Source organism: Pseudorca crassidens, chromosome 16, assembly GCF_039906515.1.
Source record: "Pseudorca crassidens isolate mPseCra1 chromosome 16, mPseCra1.hap1, whole genome shotgun sequence".
In the NCBI taxonomy this organism is placed as follows: Eukaryota; Metazoa; Chordata; class Mammalia; order Artiodactyla; family Delphinidae; genus Pseudorca; species Pseudorca crassidens.
The window spans coordinates 28,520,253-28,540,307 of record NC_090311.1 but is presented as its reverse complement, the minus strand read 5'-3'; the positions used below and the strand labels follow the sequence as shown (position 1 = coordinate 28,540,307).

At 38.0% G+C, this 20,055-nt stretch overlaps 1 protein-coding gene across 14 annotated transcripts in view; it reads left to right on the top strand.

The window, feature by feature from the left end:
* The first annotated feature begins 8 nt into the window (after positions 1–8).
* The window catches only part of CUTC (cutC copper transporter), a 42,357-nt gene continuing 22,310 nt past the window's right edge, over positions 9–20,055 (top strand). For 3 of the 14 annotated variants that reach the window (XM_067709739.1, XM_067709734.1, XM_067709731.1), the window contains exons 1-7: positions 17–231; positions 3,512–3,583; positions 7,218–7,277; positions 10,266–10,475; positions 11,142–11,177; positions 13,417–13,550; positions 18,416–18,443. In XM_067709739.1, the coding sequence (XP_067565840.1) occupies positions 171–231; positions 3,512–3,583; positions 7,218–7,277; positions 10,266–10,475; positions 11,142–11,177; positions 13,417–13,550; positions 18,416–18,443 (601 nt within the window). In that variant the 5' untranslated portion in view covers positions 17–170. Of the gene's footprint in view, positions 232–3,511; positions 3,584–7,217; positions 7,278–10,265; positions 10,476–11,141; positions 11,178–13,416; positions 13,551–18,415; positions 18,444–20,055 lie in introns of all 14 variants that reach the window. The other 11 variants (XR_010935826.1, XR_010935825.1, XR_010935824.1 and 8 more) reach the window with 9 other exon arrangements.

Here is a 20,055-nt window from a genome sequence, read left to right as displayed (position 1 = left end):
TGACTGCGCCTGCGCTAGCTCCTGGGCTTTCGCGGGGGCTGCTGGGGCGTGAAAGTCGGGGACGCGCTGGGGTGTGCGCAGCCGTGAGGACGCGCCTGTCTGCTTGCGCGCGCTGGAACCCGGACTCTTGAGTGGAAACCGAAGACGCACGTGGGAGGAACGCGTGGAGCATGAAGAGGCAGGGAGCCTCGTCCGGGCGGAAGCGAGCGCGGATACCGTCCGGGAAGGCGGGTGCGGAAGGGGGCGGGGAGGGGGCGGTCGGCCGACTTCGCTCCCGGGTGAGGGCTGGGCCCGGCGGTGGTTCTGGCCAGTGGATTAATCGCGATTTCCCTGGAAGTACTTTCCTCTCTCCTCTCAGCACCCGCCCCCCCTTCGCCCCCGTTTGGTATATTCTGTCATTCCGGCTTTAAACGTGTGGAAACCCGGGGGCTGGTGGCGAGAGTGGCCCGGCTCTGGAGCCAGATATATAGGTTCGAATCCCGGCGCCACCACATCTCGTCGTGCGACCGTATTCAAGTTGGTTAACTTCTCTCCGCCTCGCTTTTCCCTTCTCCACTGAGGATACCAGTACGCCCTCACGGCACCGCTGTGATGGTTCAGTGTCGAGCGCTGAGCTCAGTGCCAAACCTGTGGGGACCGCTTAATAGCCTGTAGCTTCTACGGCGGGGTCGAGGATTGTCCCTAAAGCCACACCCCTCCCAAGTGGCAGAGCTTAGCTGCCCCAAGCCCGGAGTTCTTCCTAACGGGCCAGGGTGCGCTGGCATGGCAGGTGTTAGGGAATTTGGCAGGTCCGTCCTCCGTAAACTCTTGGTTCCTCCAAACTAGCAGTTCTCAAACTTTTTAATCTCAAGACCCCTTGGCCCTCTTAAAATTATTCAGACCCTCAAAGACCTTTTATTTATATAGGTTAAATCTATCGATATTGTCCACGTTAGAAATTAAAACAGGAAATTTTTAAATTTTATTTTTATTTTATCAAACAGGAATTTAAAAAAAATTTATTAACTAGAAAAAACATAATAAACCCATTACATGTTAACATTTTTTATGAAAAAATATCACCATTTTCCTGAGCAAACAAAAAATAGTGAGAATAGTGCCAATGTTTTTGTATTTTTGCAGATCTCTTTAACATCTGGCTAAATGGAATTCTCATACCTGCTTCTGCATTCAATCTGACAGGTCAAGTAGCCTCCCCAAAATTCCACTCCACTTGTGAGAGAATGAGAGTGAAAAAGGCAAAGTCTCAGTATTACTATGAAAATAATTTTCACTGTACGGACTCTGAAAGTGTGTTAGAGTGCCCTAGTTCAGAGTTAACTGGACTACCCCACTTTGAGAACTGCTGCTCCAAACAAATGTTCTCTTCTTTGATCCCTACAAATAACTTCCTTTTTTAGGACAATTGCCTTACTCTTTTTTTTTAATTTTTATTTTATATTGGAGTAGAGTAGATTAACAATGTTGTGTTAGTTTCAGGTGTACAGCAGAGTGATTCAGCTATACATTTTCATGTATCTACTCTTTTCAAATTCTTTTCCCATTTATGTTATTACAGAGTATTGAGCAGAGTTCCCTGTGCGATACAGTAGGTCCTGTTGGTTATCTATTTTAAATATAGCAGCGTGTACATGTCAATCCCAAACTTCCAGTCTGTCCCTCCCCCCCATCCTTCTCCCCTGGTAACTGTAAGTTTGTTCTGTAAGTGTGCATCCCCACCCTCTCCTGGCCAAGGTTGAGCCACGAGATTTCGGGATCTTAGTTCCCCTACCAGGTATTGAACCCGGGCCCTGGCAGTGAAAACGCCGAGTCCTAACCACTGGACTGCCAGGGAATTCCCACCAAGGTGTTTTCTTGTGTGAGGCAAATGGTACCCCTGCAGCACTGTTCAGTTAGATTGATCTGACAGCTGGTGTGGGTGGCTATCAGGAAAACCATGGAATTAATGCAGTGCTGTTGGTTAAGGGCACAGAGTGTCACTTAGCTCTTTCTAGTCTTCTCCTAAATAAATGAGGCAGTTACAGTTTGATGTTAGTGGATGATAGACTTTTGTTTTTCAAGTTGAAAATTGATTTTAAAAAAAACTATAAAAGCAACATCGGGTAGAAGAATCAAGCAATATAGAAAAGTAAAAAGAAGAAAGTAAAAGTAACTTTAAATCTCACCACCTAGTAGTAACAATTATCAGTATGTGGTGAACATTCTTTTAGGCATTATTAAGTATGCATTCAGTAGTTTTAATTTTTTTAAAACAGTATGTGCTTAACTTACAGAAAAAATTCAAAACTCTGTTTTCATCACACTCTTTAGTGTAAATACATGAATTTTTATGAATTTATAAATATTCAGCCTTTAGTAAATCTTCGTGTGTCTATTGTGTACTGTGGTAGACAATGTACTTACTGTGGGTAATAATAAAGATTTCTCACATAAAGACTTTACTTAGGAAGTTTAGGTCAAGTAAGAGTGATCAGACACCTATCTACATAAATAATAATATGAGAAAATAATGTTTTAAAGAGATGAGTTAGTGCTTTAAAGAGGAACATATAGTTTATGAAGAGTTATATGAGTTCAGAAAAGGGAGATACAATTTCCTACTTTGGGAGAGAGAAAATATCATGGAAATGTGATTTGACATGAACCTTGGAAGATTTTAGCATTCAAAGATAGAGCTGGAAGCACTGTGGATTGAGGAGATGGCATAACCAAGAGCAGGGATGGGGATCAGGGGGAACTTGAGGCATATAGAGGAAATAATGTATAGTTAATTAATGACAACTAGTACTTTTTGTATACTTAGTGGGTACTATACACTTGAAATGAATTATCTCATTTTATCCTCACTACTCTGAGGTAGGTACTAAAACCTACTCTGTTTTATAGAAAACTTAGGCTAAGTAATTTGTCTAGAATCACACAAATCAGTTGTCTGGTCAGGATTTGAGATCCATCCCTGCTCTTAAATATACATACCTTATGAAGAAGTTTAAACATATTCTGCAGGTGTTGAGAAGCCATCGAAAGAATCTTGACCTGGAATGTGATGATGAGGTCTGTGTTTTAGGAAGATTAACTTGGCATTCAGTGTATATTTTTCTCAGTATAATTTCTTTTTTTTAAATTTAATTTATTTTTTTATACAGCAGGTTTTTATTAGTTATGTTTTATACATATTAGTGTATACGTGTCAACCCCAGTCTCCCAATTCATCGCACCACCACCCCAACCCCCACCGCTTACCCCCTTGGTGTCCATGCGTTTGTTCTCTACATCTGTGTCTCTATTTCTGCCTTGCAAACCAGTTCACGTGTACCATTTTTCTAGGTTCCACATATATGCATTAATATATGATATTTGTTTTTCTCTTTCTGACTTACTTCACTCTGTTTGACAGTCTCTAGGTCCATTAGACATTTGGATTTTGGCAGCAAAATGTAAAATATCTGTGGTCGCGTGGTCTGGATGGATAGTATCATCATGAAATTTCATTGTTCTCTGTATATTTTAGGAGCAGCAAATGGGTTTCTTATGGAAGTGTGTGTTGATTCAGTGGAGTCAGCTGTAAATGCAGAAAGAGGAGGTAAGAGAAATTAGAAAATCATGGCAATTGGCAGTCCTTTTAAAAGTCTGAAAATGAATCCTGTGAACTGACCTTAGGAACCTTTGTGATCTCTAAGGATCCCAGTAATCCTTTTGGAAACAACCAACCAACTAGAAAACCTACTGATCGTCTAGTCCTACTTCCCCAGTAGGTTACATTTTGAGTCAGGTGTCCATAATAGTGCTTACTAACCAACTTTTTTTTTTTTTTAATTTTTATTTTTGGCTGCGTTGGGTCTTTGTTGCTGCATGCGGGCTTTCTCTAATTGCGGCGAGCAGGGGCTACTCTTCGTTGTGGTCCACGGGCTTCTCATTGCGGTGGCTTCTCTTGTTGTGGAGCACGGGCTCTAGGTGTGCGGGCTTCAGTAGTTGTGGTGCATGGACTTAGTTGCTCCACAGCATGTGGGATCTTCCCAGACCAGGGATCTAACCTGTGTCCCTTGCATTTGCAGGCAGATCTTTAACCACTGCACCACCAGGGAAGCCCTAACCAACTTTTTAAAAATTGAACTTAGCAAAGATTTAATTTTTTTCAGGCCACTGATTTTAGAGATTTGATGCTTTTTTCATTGTGAGGACTTCTATCATAATCTTTTTTTTTTTTGAACATCATATATTTTACCTCATGGTTTCTTTTGCACCCTGGACTTGCTTTAACAGGAAGCACAGGAATTCCCATCATCTCAGGATCAGAAAAATTTTTAAACTTTATTATAGAAAATTTCAAACATACACAGAAGTAGAGAGAATAGTATAATGAATCACCATGTACCCATCAGCTTTAATCATTTTCAGTACATGGCCAATCTTTCATTTATATTGGGGGTGAGCAAACGTTTTTGTTAAGAGCAAGACAGAATATATTTCTGACTTTGCTGGCCACATTTGGTCTCCGTCATATATTCTTTGTTTTTTTAAAAAATCCTTTGAAAATGTAAAAACCATTCTCAATTTGGCAATAAAAAAAGGGTGAAGTACTGATCAAGCTACAACATAGATGAATCTTGAAATATTATTCTAAGTGGAAGAAAGCAGTCAAAAAATACCACATATTGTATGATTCGACTGTATGAAATATCCAGAATAGGCAATTTTCTTATAGACAAAGTAGATTGGTGCTTGCCAAGGACTGCGGAGCATGGGGAGAAGGGAAAGTGACTGCTGAAGGGTGTGAGGTTTCTTTTTGGGGTTATGAAAACGTTCTAAAATTGGTGACAATGGTTGCAAAATTCTGTGAGCATACTAAAAACCATTGAATTATACACTGTAAAAGGGTGAATTGTATGAAATGGGTCAGTTGTATGAAATGTATGTTTTTTAAAAATACACGAAAACAGGACTTCCCTGGTGGCACAGTGGTTAAGAATCCACCTGTCAGTGCAGGGGACATGGGTTCGAGCCCTGGTCCGGGAAGATGCCAGGTGCCGCTTAGCAACTGAGCCCATGCGCCACAACTACTGAGCCTGCGCTCTAGAGCCCACAAGCCATGACTACTGAGCCCACATGCCACAACTACTGAAGCCCGCGCGCCTAGAGCCCATGCTGCACAAAAAGAGAAGCCACCACAATGAGAAGCCCATGAACTGCAATGAAGTGTAGCCTCCGCTCGACACAACTAGAGAAAACCCGTGTGCAGCAATGAAGACCCAACATGACCATAAATAAATAAATTAATTAATTAATTAATTAATTTTTAAAAATACACGAAAACATGTTAAACTTGAACGCCATAACAAAAAGAAGCTTGTGAGCCTTTGGCCTGCAGACCATCATTTACTGACCTCTGATCTATATTCCTACCTTCCCTCTCCCATCCCCAAATTATTCTGAAGCAAATCCCAGACATTATGTCATTTCATCCACAAATATTTCAGTATCTCTAAAAAGCTTTAAAAATAATAATAATAACCTTTAAAAATAATAATAATAGGGCTTCCCTGGTGGCGCAGTGGTTGAGAGTCCGCCTGCGATGCAGGGGACATGGGTTCGTGCCCCGGTCTGGGAAGATCCCACATGCCACGGAGTGGCTGGGCCCGTGAGCCATGACCGCTGAGCCTGCGCGTCCAGAGCCTGTGCTCTGCAACGGGAGAGGCCACAACAGTGAGAGGCCCGGGTACCGCAAAAAAAAAATAATAATAATAATAACCAAAATATCATTAACATCTTTTTAAAATAATATTTATTAATATCATCAAAAATACCCAGTTAGTTTTCAGCTTTCCCCAATTGGCTCACACAGTTTTGTTTTGTTTTACAGTTCTTTGAATCAAGATATAAACATTTTTTTGATATGTCTGTTTCAGTCTATGTTTCCCTTTTTTCTTTCTTTAATTCTTTCTTTTCTTTCCTTATAGTTTGTTAAAGAAACTGTGATTTTCATCTTTTATTTTAATTTTATTTATTTTATTTTTTAAATTTATGTATTTATTTATTTATTTTTGGCTGCATTGGGTCTTCATGACTGCACACGGGCCTTTCCCTAGTTGCAGTGAGCAGGGGCTACTCTTCGTTGCAGTGTGCAGGCTTCTCATTGCAGTGGCTTCTCTTGTTGCAGAGCACGGGCTCTAGGCATGCGGGCTTCAGTATTGTGGCACATGGGCTTGGTAGTTGTGGCTCGTGGGCTCTAGAGCGCAGGCTTAGTAGTTGTGGTGCACAGGCTTAGTTGCTCCGTGGCATGTGGGATCTTCCCGGACCAGGGCTCAAACCCGTGTCCCCTGCACTGGCAGGAGGATTCCCAACCACTGCGCCACAAGGGAAGTCCCGAGATGGCTTTTTTTTTTTTTTTTTTTTTTTTTGCGGTACGCGGGCCTCTCACTGTTGTGACCTCTCCCGTTGTGGAGCACAGGCTCTGGACGCTCAGGCTCAGCGGCCATGGCTCACGGGACCAGCCGCTCCGCGGCATGTGGGATCTTCCCGGACCGGGGCACGAACCCGTGTCCCCTGCATCGGCAGGCGGACTCTCAACCACTGCACCACCAGGGAAGCCCCCGAGATTGCTATTTTTTTAATCAATGAAGAGTCAGTGTTCCACTGTGGTCAATCCAGAAACTTCTTTATTCTAAATCACTTCCTTGTACGTAGAGAAGCAACCCTATAATACAAAATTTTAAGAGACCTAGCTTAACTTGAATTAACTCTTAAATTTGACTATCAGTAGCAATGTGGGTTGCAGAATATAGCTGGGTTTAAAAATAGAGTTTTACTCTAGTTTTATAATTTGATTTCTCTCAGTTTCTAAGACTCTGTTCTACACTTAGGAAAAAAATGTTAAGTTTGCTGTTTAATAAGAGTTTATTTTGGACAATAACTTTTGAACAATGCTTTTGAAAATTTTTCTTAATTTTTTTAATTAAAAAAATTATTATGGGCTTCCTTGGTGGTGCAGTGGTTGAGAGTCCGCCTGCCGATGCAGGGGACACGGGTTCGTGCCCCGGTCTGGGAAGATCCCACATGACGCGGAGCAGCTGGGCCCGTGAGCCATGGCCGCTGAGCCTGCGCATCCGGAGGCTGTGCTCCGCAATGGGAGAGGCCACAACAGTGAGAGGCCCGCGTAACACAAAACAACAACAACAACAACAAAATTATTATGCTTAGCAATGCTTTTCTTATTACAGGTGCTGATCGCATTGAATTATGTTCCGGCTTAGTGGAAGGAGGAACCACACCCAGCATGGGTAAGTGTCCATTTTTCAGATTTTCTCATAGAGCCTGGAGACAATTGATAATCTGTTTCATTGGGATATTTTACTGAAGTTACTAACATGTTAACTATGCCATGGATATTGTATCAGTTAGAAATGTTTATGGTTGCAAATAAACTTGTCTATCACAGATGTGATCAAATAGATTTTTTTTTCCCTTATGTATCATAAAGTTGAGATTAAGTTACTGTTAATATTGGTTCATATGCTCTACAGTAATGTAAAGGACCGTGTTTTTTTTATCTTTCCATTCTGGCATCCTTGGTATACTGATTTTTGTCTTCATTTCACCCCTCTTAGTCTTTTTGCTGTTGTCATACATTTTTCTTTTACATATGTTAAAAAACCCACACTGCATTGTTATTATTTTTGTTTAAAGAGCCAGTTATCTTTTAAAGAGGTTGAAATAATAAGAAGACATCATATTTACCCATGTGTAATTAACCATTTCTGATGCTCTTCCTTTGTATAGATCTATATTTTCATCTGGTTTCATTTTCCTTCTGCCTGAAGTAATTCTTCTAACATTTTTTGTAGTACAATGTGCTGGTGATGAATTCTTTCAGCTTTTGTGTATCTGAAAACACCTTTCCCCATTTTTGAAAGATATTTTTGCTGGGTGTAGAATTCTAGGTTGACAGTTTTATTCTGCCAGGACTTTAAAGATGCTTCTCCACTGTCTTCTTGCTTGTATTGTTTCTGACAGGAAATCTGTCATCCAAACCTTTGTTCTTTTCTGTGTAATTTTTCTTTCTCTTTGTTACTTTTAAGATTTTGTTCTTTATTCTTGGTTTTGAACAATTTGAGTATGATGTACCTGAGTGTAGTTTTTTTCATGTTTCTTGGACATGTGCATTTGTACTTTTCATCACATTTGCAAATTTTTCAGCATTTAATGTCCTCCACTCCCTCCTTCAAAGACTTCAACTAACTTACTTAAGCCTGCTTAAAATTGTTCCACAGCTCACTGATGAACTACTCTTAAAAAAACTTTTTCTCTGTTTCATTTTCTATAGATCCTATTCCTTTGTTTTCGAGTTTATTGATCTTTTCTCTGCAATGTCTAATTGCTGTTAATCCCACCTAGTGTATTTTTCATCTCACACACTGTAGTTTTCATCCCTAGATATTTGAGATTGTTGTTCTATCTCTCATGTCACTTTTTAGCTTTTTTGAACACGTAGAATAAAGTTACAATAGCTATTTTAATGACTTGGCTGCTAATTCTAACATCTGTATCAGTTCTAGGTTGGTTTTGTTTGATTGATTTTCGCCTAATGATGCATCTTGTTTCCCTGCCTGATAATTTTTCATTGTATGTAAGACATTATGAATTTTGCTTTGCTGGGTACTGGATACTTTTATATTCCTATAAATATTCTTGAGCAGTTAGGTAACAGTTTGTTCATTTTGGATTGGGTTTTTAAAATTTGTTAAGTGGGTCTGGAATAGTGTTATTCCCCACTACTGAGGCAAGACCTTCTGTGTACTCTACCCAGTGCCCCATGAATCTTGAAATTTTCCTGTGTGTGGCTGGTGGGAACAGGCATTATTCCCGTCCTGGTGTGAATGACAGGCACTATTTCTTCTAATTCTTTTCAGTGGGTCTTTCTCTGGCTTTGTGTAGTTTCCTTGCGTGCATACGCCGATCGGTACTCAGCTGAATATTAGCGGGAAGGGGGTGTGTGGTTCTGTGCAGATCTCCAGGGTTCTTTTTCTCTCCTCCCTGCTATTCTCTGCTGTGAACTCTAGCCACTTGGTCTTCCTGGACTCTCAGCTTTGTCTCCTCAACTCAGAGAATTCTCTGGCCTCTGCCTGGGTTCCGTCTCCCTATGCTGTGGCCTGGAAAACTCTCAAGGTAGTAATCTGGGTCATTCAGAGAGCTCACCTCATTTGTTTCCCATCTCTCAGGCAACATTATCCTTTGTTGCAAACCATTGTTTCATATGTTTTGTCTGTTTTTTGGTTTTATGGGTGGAAGGGTAAATCCAGTTCCTGTTACTCTGTCTTGGTCAAAAGCCCAAGTCCCTATATGAAATTTTGACTCCAATATTTTACTCCGAGATGGATGATAGCGTTATTTAGTATAAAAGGTTTATATATGCAATGGCTTTTTGGACTCCCCTCTCTAAAATAAAGGAGGGCATTCCCTGGCCACTTTGTGAAATACCTAGAACATACCTGTTATTTGAGTGCAGTCTGTTTTTTGCAACAGCAGTCATGTATGATTCATTACTTGGTGATGGGCACATTGCTATCCCATGCAGAATCGGGGTTCTTGTAGCAAGGAAAAAGACGTAAATTCACATTGGGTAAACACTAATGGTGCTTGCCACAGATCTTATACCATTGAGTGTTTCTGAACTAGCCACGAATTGTGTCAAATTTGGGTACTTTTATTCATAGATCTCCTCATAAAATCACAAATAAGTTCAACTTTGCTCCCTTTTGCATATCTCTTATTAAAAAAAAGGCTTTGCTAAATATCTTTTTCCATTAAGGAATCATAAACTTTAGAACTATGTAACCATCTCTATAGTAGGTTTTAAATAGAGCTGTAATCATTATGAAGGAGAAACCGGATCTTAGGGAATACACTGGCAGAACATAGAGCCTGGTAGTTATTACACTTTCAAATGTCACATTCCAGTAAAAGAATTTAGTTGAGTCAACTGACAAGTGCTTTTAAAATGTGGTAACTTCCTTCTATTTTCTAAATTGCTTTTTTATTTACCCTTGATTTTCTTATTACGTAACTTCTACTATATGTACGTTTTTCTTCTCAGTGTCTCCTTTTTCCTTTAGATCCATCTTTCTATGGTTTATTCCATCAACTCTTCCATTTCTTGTAGAAGTGATACACTAGAGCAAATGTAAAAGACCAGTACAGTAATATTTTATTGACTTCCTTGAGCTTTTAGCTCACATTTGAATTTTAATTAGTCTACTCTATTCTTATAGGTGTCCTTCAAGTAGTGAAGCAGTATGTCCAGATACCAGTTTTTGTGATGATTCGGCCGCGTGGAGGTGATTTTTTATATTCAGACCGTGAAGTTGAGGTGATGAAGGCTGACATTCGTCTTGCCAAACTTTATGGTGCTGATGGTTTGGTATTTGGGGCACTGACTGAAGATGGACACATTGACAAAGAACTGTGCATGTCCCTTATTGGTAAGAATTTGTATCTGAGACCAAAAAGCGTCTAATGATGATTGCATTGAATACTCCCAATATAGAAAAACGCAATCACAAAACTGACTTTTCATTCACACTTGCAGGCACTTATACTAACCTATTTTAAACACTAGCTATTTAGGTGTTTTGGGTAGAGACTATGTGTGACATAGCCCTCCTGACTCTCTCAGTTACTATAGATTGGATTCTGCTACTGTTCCTATAGGGTTTAAGGGAAATTTACCTTGATTCCTTTAATCACAGCACTGAAAAGTTGAAAAGCTATTACAGTTGGTGAGGATGGGGAGATGTAGAGAGGACAGAAGCAAACTACTTATATTACTAGGCCAGAGTATTTCTTGAAGATTTTCAGAAGGGTCGTAATAGATGTAATGCTACCCTTATAGTTGCCAAATCATATAGTTTTTATTTGGTGCCTCTAAGGAGTGGATGACCTTTTTTTTTTTTTAACTGAAAATCAGAGATTAATGGAAACATAGGACTTTTGGATTTGGAAGGTTGCCATTTTTTTATTATTTTAGTTCAGTGTCTTCACTTAAGAGAAGAAAGTATTAAAAAGTTCATTCTAACATGGAGAATTCTGTAAATAGTAATCAGTGATGATCTCTTCATTCATGTTGTCATGTGATTTTCTTTATATAGCTATTTGCCGTCCTCTGCCAGTCACTTTCCACCGAGGTGAGTCATTTCCATTTTAGAAGTTCTGTTGAACGGTGTCAGTTTTCTCATTTCACCAAATGCCACAACCTTTTTTCTGGAACACAATTGTATAGTGTCGTTACAGTGTTACCAATTGGTTTTTTTATACTGGTCATGGGACTAACAGTTGTAAATTTAGAGATGGACAATTTCTAGAAAATATGAAGGCTTAGTTATGAAAAGTTGTTAAAAGCAGAAGGTGGTGGTGGTGGCATATAATAGAGGGAGAGAGTAAGCATTGCCTACAAGTGCGTGTGCTTGTCACAGCTTTCCAAGCAAGAATCCTGAGATTCATTTTTATTAGTTTGCCTCAGGTCATGTGCAGTCTCAAAAAGGATAAATCACTATGGCCAATGAAAGGAAATGTGCTGCTTGGCTTAAGCCAGATAAGATCATTCTGGAGCTAGGAGTGAGGTCAGCTTTCACAGATGAATATAAGATTCGTGGGCAGAGAGGGGGAGGGTATCTGATGAAGAATTGGATACTATTAGGAAGAGGAGAGAAGAAATAGGTGCTGGATAATCAATGAACAGACGTTCACTTATAGTGCACAAAATTATTGTACATTATTGATAGCTTGTCTGCATCAGAATGATTTCTAAAAAGTATCTGATAATTTTATATGAAAATACTTCTTATCTCTAAATCAGGCAGTTACAATTTCCATACATTTTTGCCTAGCATTGGTAAAATGGAGGAACAAGTGTGAATTTTGCCTTCAGAGGCACTGCCATTGCACATGAAAAGAAAGAAGTCTTCAATTTTTTTTATTTGATGATATGCATGAGAAATTATTGAATATTTTTTGTCCTTTTGAGTAAGCATCCAAAGATTAGGATGAGAGTGGACACTAGGATTTGCATCCATTTGTAGAAATTAGGTATATAGCATTTGTAATCCTTGTTTCTTTATGAAATGAGTAACACCAGAAAACTTTCTTGACTTGCTGTTTAGCAATGCTTCTCATAAACTAGCAATAACTAAAAGATGTTAGATCGCTTAAAAGTCAGAACTTTGAAGCTAGCCAAAAGAAAAAAGAAAAGTTTTAAAATATGAGGTAATTTAAATTAGTAAACATTTATCTGAAAAATATATAGTTTAAAATTTGATATGGTAAATAATTCAAAATAAACCCACCATATAGAATATATTTTTCTGTTCTTAGACTAAGAAAATCATTTCAAAGTTTTTGTCTTTTCCTTCAATAAATTTAGCAAAAATATTTCCATGTTTTTATATTGTTATATTGTCCTGTGCTCCACATTTTTTTCACTCATGTATTTAATATTATGACAGTATAATCACTGAGAAGGTACTGCCACCAAAAAAGGAAAATCCTCTGTGTTACATTTAGCTGCCTACATACACTAAAGGGTGAAAGGAAGGGGTCTACCGCCTAATCCACCATAGATTAGCACTTACGTATCATGTAGCAGTGCTGAGAACCAAAGCAGAAGTAGTTTTCTTTGGGGTTCCTATTGCCAGTTTCCTCACTGAGGAGGAGAGAAGTCTCTTAGAAAGTAGGATGGAACTGAAACCTCATATAGTCTGTTGTAAACAACTTTCCTTATACTATGAGTCTTGAGTACATGGGATAAATGGATTAGAATAAAATATTAGTCAATAATGAGAATGTGAACCAAGGCTTTTTCTAGAACTGGTGAGTGTAATGTTTTCATTCTGTTTGTCCAGTTTGTTTGAACCCTTAGAGCAGACTCCCAAATTTGAGTCACTTGCCTGTTACGTTTACAATTTTACCATATCCAAGGGCTGCTTGTGCAAATGTATTTAATAATTTTCTTAAAATCTTAAGTAAATTTATTTTAAAGAGAAACTTTATAACTAATGAAAAATGGAAACTTTTCACTTCTAATCTGCATTTAAGTAAATGCATCTGTTCAAATGCATACCATCTAAAATGATCCTGCATACCATTGGTGGCATGCTGACTGTGGTATGCTGGTAAACTGGTTCTCAGGAAAAAAGAGTCCTGATTTGTAGCATTTGTTGATTTCTGTGGTTTTGTACTTTCACCTTGACTAATTTCAGCTGCCAATGGATTGACAATCATGCTTGCAAAATTCCTGAATATTTAACAACTGACTCTTGCAAGCCAGGACAAGCTAGGTCCAGCATACCACTGTGTGTATACTACATTTTGGAAAGCACTGTATTAGAGATATCTGTTCAAAATTCAAGTCAGTTTTATTTATTTCAGCCTTTGACATGGTTCATGATCCAATGGCAGCTCTAGAGACCCTCTTAACTTTGGGATTTGAAAGAGTATTAACCAGTGGATGCGACATTTCAGCACTAGAAGGACTACCCCTAATAAAGCGACTCATAGATCAGGTACACACAATTTCCTTCCTTTCTTCCTAAGACGCTGTTGTGGTTACTTCTGATATTCTGCTGTTCAACGAGGTTGTGAAACTACATATTACTGACTTTGTGGTTACTCCATAGCAAGCAGGAAATAACATATTTTATAATTTTTATTTCTTTCACATGAGCATTTTTAGTAGCCAAGGCTCTTAAGATCAAATGATAGACAATACCTAAATAACTGATCTAATTTGGATAACCACAGCAAATTTTACCTTTCTTCTGCCATCAGCGTTGCATAGTTTAAGCCATATCTTCTTACTGGCAACCTATGTATACTCAGGGGTTCCCACATAAAATTTGAGAAAATTATCATTTCGAGGTGAATTCTAAAACTAAAACTGGGACTTCCCTTGTGGTCCAGTGATTAAGACTCCACGCTTCCACTGCAGGGGGCACGGGTTCGATCCCTGGTGGGGGAACTAAGATCCTGCATGCCAGATGGCACAGCCAAAAAAAACCTAAAACTGTATCCTTCTCATTTCTCCCAAACTACCAAGATAGGAGGAAATACATTTTTCTCTTATATGATGTCCTCTTGTGAGTTCACATCATTTGTAGAACAGCCAGAAGATGGCTTTGTAATTGTAGTATGTCTGTGTTTTTCTGACACCCGTCCAGAGGCATTCTAAGTGAGTGAGTATGGACTTTGAGATGAGAATGTTCTGGATTTGAGACAGTTTTGACACTTGCTGTATAATGTTGAGTAGATTACTAGCGTTTAAGCCTCTGTTTCCTCATGTGAAATTGAGATAAGTTTAATATCTCCTATATAGGGTTGCTCTGAGGATTGGTAGAGATCAGGTAGGATTGGTAGAGATAAGAGATAATATAAGAGATAAGAAAGGCTCTTGGTAAGAGCCTTAGCAGAGTGCTTGATATATATTAGATTTTAATACATGTTAGTGTCTATAATTATTATTACTGCTATTATTAATAATATTATTTAGTGTTTTTGTGTAGACATCTGCTTATGTTTACTTTTCTATAACCATGAAAATAATTTTCAGAAATTTCACCTGAGGATCAGATAAATTTTTCTAGACTGGAACTTACTGGTTTTATAAATATTTATTAAGTATATATTAAGGTGCAGGACATTTGCCCTATGTTGGTGACCAAGGGGTGCCTGCGCACGCACGCGTGTGTGTGTCTGTAGTCATTGCCCTTACAAACTAGTGCACAACAGGCACTTTTAATAGAGTACTATATAAAAAAAAAAAGTGCTGTGGGAGCACATTGGAGAGGAATTAACCCCAGATTTGAGGGATTGGGATTAACAGTAGTTAGCTTCCCAGAAGAAAAGAAATCCACACTGCAATGTCTTACTCATTTGAAGGATGATTAGGAGCCATCAATGTAAAAGGGAATAGGGAGAGGGAGAGTCGGGGGGATGCTCCATGTGGACAAAACAGTATATGCAAAGGCCTAGAAACAAAAGTGAGCATCATTTATTAAGATATTGAAGAATGACTATAATGTTGAATGTGAAGAGAAGAATACTGTCCAGAGCCTTGAAAACTATTTAAGAGTTTGTATTTTATCCTTGGTGCACTGGGGAAGCCTGAAGGGTTTTAAAATAGAAGAATTGATGAGTCAGCTTTCCATTTTAAAATGGTTACTCAGTATGGAGTAGAGAATAATTGTTGTAGTCATATATTGCATTTCATAATATTTGTGTGTGTGTGTGTGTGTGTGAGAGAGAGAGAGAGAGAGAGAGAGAGAGAGATTTGTAGTTTAATCACTGGTTGGCAGGAAGAGCTGGGTTAAATATGCTTATACACTAACTTTACTTTTTTTAAGTAAAAGTTATATGTATATATAACAGGTGTACAACATTGATGTTTTGATATACATATACAGAATGAAATGGTTACAGTCAAGATCATGTTCATCTGTTCATATAGTTAATTTGTGTGGCGTGTGTGTGTGGTGAAAGTACCTGAAATCTACTCTCTTAGCAAAATTTTAGTATTCAGTACAGTTTTATTGACTGTAGTCATCATGCTATACATTTGATCTATAGACGTACTCATCCTACATAGCAACTTTGTATCCTTTTACCAACATCTCCCCATTTCCTTCACCTCCTTACCCCTGGTAACCACCATTCTATTCTCTGCTTCTCTGTGTTTTACTTTTTTAGATCCCACATAGAAGTGAGATCATGCTAACTTTACTTTTTGAAGCAGTTACTTAGTAGTATAATATACTGGTTAAAGCATAGGATTTGGGATTAGAAAGGTCTATGTTTAAATCCTGGTTTTGCCACTTATTAACAGTGACCTTGGGCAGTTTATCTAACCATCCTAAACTTCAGTTTCCTTACCTACAAAGTTAGCATAATAATAGTGCCTACCTCTTAGAATAGTTGTGGATTACTTCAGCACAAGGTCTGACACTTAGTAACTGCTCTGTATTGGTAAATCACTTTGATAGCCTCAGGTAAGCATATACTTCTAAATAATCTTTTATGGAAGGCCAAAAAAAAAGTGATAGAATTCATCTCTTTAAGCATTTGTCCATGTTTTAGAAAGCTTTCAGTTGGAAGAAACAGTTACAGTAAGTATGACTTTTTTGCTCCTAAACTCATTTCAGCGTTCTAGATAGTAAATATTTAGTTTTGTGGGTATTTTGCTGTAGTCTGTTTGAGGATACTAAACAGCCTTGTTTCACTTATTTCTCTAACAATTATTAAATTTTGTGAAATAGCCCCCTCTCCCTTTTACTCTCTATTTCATTTCCTTGCTTTTTTATTCATTGTATGTTTAAATATTTATATTTTATAAATATACCTATCTGTTGTCTGTTTTCGTTGAACGTGAAAGCCCCATGAGAATAGGAACTTTCTCTTGCTCATGATGTCAGAGAGGAAAAACTTTTTCTTTACCCTCTTTTTAAAAAGAAAAGTGAACCCTCCTAGGTTCAGTATTAGAGATCCTGCAAATTAAACTGACAAAAGATAGATTTGCAAGAAAACAAGATTGTAATCACGTGTGTATGTATGTATGGGAGTTCACAAAGAAATGTGACTCAAAGAGGTGCTTAGAATTGGGGGCTTATATACCATCTTCTAATAGGTAAAGGAGGGGGAAGAGAGCACTTAGGGACTTAGAAGTGGAAGGAGAAAGGGCCCTTATGGGAAAACAAATGACTTTTTGGAAAGATTATTGTATCCTTAGAAGAATAGATGGGAGATAGGATAGTTTTATGATACTGTCTGCCTGGGTGTGGTGCTGATGAGCTGCTTCCAGAGAGGGGATTTATGACGGTTGAGTTCTTTTTCAGTTCTTTTGGGAGGCTCTGCTTTTAGGCAGATAAGGAATTTCAGCCTTTAGCTCAAAATAATTTTTATGCCACAGTGACATATTTTGGACCCCTTCAGTCACAGTGTTCTTCATACCTACAACAGAGTCTGGTACACGGTAGGCACTTAATAAATATTTGTTGGATGGATGGAGGAGTGAGTAAAGTGACATTTGATAAACACTTTCATGATAGAGCAATTTGATCAGGGTATTATTCTGCAAGTTAGTGAGCTTGTTATAACATTATATGTTATTTTTATTCTGTCATTATTACCTACTGCCACTAGAGTTTCTACTGAGTATGCATTTGTAAAAAGGTGATTTCCTTTTGACTTTCAGTGATACTGGGTATATCACCAAAATTTATTTAGGAAATGGGATGAAAATTAGAATAAAAGTAAGGAAATTTCAATACCTATTATCAGAAATTAAATCAATTCATGTAGTTCAGTTTTATTACTTAATATCCAATAAAATGGACCTATGGTTTTATTTAATTAGTATAATAAGCTAGGGAATTTAGTTGAGGACACATGATTTGAACAGATTTTTTTTCTAGTAATTTACGATTATGCTATTCTCTTTCTTTTCTGCTGAAATCTTACTTAAATTCAACTACTTCCATTCCATCGCATGCCAAGAACTCAGAATTAGTGTTATTTTTCAGTAGTGGCTTTTTTTTTTTTTTTTTTTTTGGGGGGGGGTACATAGACCTCTCACTGTTGTGGCCTTTCCCGTTGCGGAGCACAGGCTCCGGACGCACAGGCTCAACGGCCATGGCTCATGGGCATAGCCGCTCATGGCATGTGGGATCTTCCCGGACCAGGGCACGAACCCGTGTCCCCTGCATTGGCAGGCGGACTCTCAACCACTGCACCACCAGGGAAGCCCTCTTTTTTTCTTTTTTAAAAATTTTATTTTATTTATTATTTTTGGCTGTGTTGGGTCTTCGTTGCTGTGTGCACACTTTCTCTAGCTGCGTTCGTTGCGGTGCAGGGGCTTCTCTTGTTGCGGAGCACAGGCTCTAGGCGTGCAGGCTTCAGTAGTTGTGGCACATGGGCTCGGTACTTGTGGCTTGTGGGCTCTAGAGCACAGGCTCAGTAGTTGTGGTGTATGGCCTTATTTGCTCCGCGGCATGTGGGATCCTCCCAGACCAGGACTTAAACCCGTGTCCCCTGCATTGGCTGGTGGATTCTTAACCACTGCGCCACCAGGGAAGCCCCCAGTAATGGGTTTCCTTAAGATGGTGTGATTATTTAGTATTTATATTTTATTCTCCTATTCTTTGTGTTTATAACAGTACAAGTCTTTAAAGCAATACAATAAAATAACCTTTCTGGGTAGAAAGAGTTACTACTCTGAACATTTTACTTACCCAAGATCCCAAAGAAATAGAAAGATCTATTGAAAATTAGACACTAGTAGTAACTTAATAAATTTAATATAATTATGTTTCTGTTTTGCTGCCTTATTATCCCATGTAAGAGAAGGATATTAAAATTGTTTATTTTTTTCTTTTTTCAGGCAAAAGGCAGGATTGTGGTAATGCCAGGTATTTATTTATCTATCCGTTTACTAGTGTAACACTATAGTGAGGAAGAGCAAAAGAGGCAGGACAGTATGGGGAGTAGTATTAGTACATGGTGTTCAGAAAGAATATATAATTTGATTAAAATGTTTAAGATTGGGGGATCTGTGCTGCAATTTAAAACTACATGAGGAACACTCTAGTAGGGTTTCGCTCAGAGAAGAGCAAATAAGGATTGGGGTTTCTCCATGTTTGCTTTCCCATAGTATACAATTTTGTGAATGTAGATGTTCATTTCTGGTGAGGCACACCAAGTTTGATGCTGCTACACTGCATTAGGGCCAAATGTCCTAGTTGTTGATAAGGTATAAGCAAACATAGGTAACGCCCCTGGATAATGTAATACTCAGTTTCTGAAAATCTTTGATCACAAAATTCTTCCTTGTAGTCAGAACAGTTGGATCACATACTTCTAATGATAACTCTAAGATCAATGAAGTACATAATGGCTCATTAGAAGTCAACAGTTTTTTAAGAATTAGATAAGATGACCTAGATCCAGAATAGATTAATATAAAGACAATCTTAATTTTTTCTTATTAAATTTCTCAAACGTATAAAAAAGAAAACAGCATTATGAATACTCATGTACTCAATTTCTATATTTAACATTTTATCACATTTGTTTCATCTTTTTTTTATCCTGAGGTATTTTAAAATTAAATTAAAGGCATTATAACATTTTCTCTTTATACGTCTCTAAAAAAATAAGGGCATTTTACTCTAACCGCAATATCATTATCACATCTATCAAAATAAACACTAAATCCCTAATACCATTTAATACTCAGCCAATACTCTCCTTTCTCTAATTGTACCCAGAATGTTTTTTATAGCTGATATGTTCAAACCAGGATCCAATCAAGGAACAAGTATTGCACTTGGTTTTTATCTTTCTTAATATCTTTTAATATAGAAGTTTTCCTTTTCTTCTTCTGCTTTTAAAAAAAATGACATTTAAAAAGTTTGAACTACTTACCCAGTAAAATGTCCTAGTTTCTGGATTTATCAGATTGTTTCCTTTTGATATTGTTTAGCATGTATTTCCTAGACTAGCCTCTGTATTTTCCTATAAACTGCTTGTTTAGATTCTGGTTAAATATTTTTGGTAGGAATACTTCATGGATAATTCTGAATACTTCATATTTCATCACATCAGAAGGCATACAATGTCTGGTTGTCTTAATACCAGTGATGCCAAGACTGACCAGAGGTCAAAATGGTGATAGTGAGATATAGGCCAACTTTTAAAAAGAGGCCAAACAGACAGATAGTGTCAGAAATTTAGGAAAGCTTTGACTTGTAGCAAGTTCCTGAAACATGAGCAAAAAGAAAGCATATATTATTTGTTCAGTTGAGACCCTTAGTAGATTAATCAGGGAATGTTAAAGAAACTTAATTGAGTCTGATGCATTTCCATTTAAGACTAAATATATTTATACTTGACAACTAATACCCAGACTTAAAGACAGTTGTTAACGTAAAATTGCCTTTGCTTTATATGTAATTATTAAGTTATGTGCTATGTGCAAGGCACTACTTGGGATACAGATTTACACAAGAAACTACTTCCTCA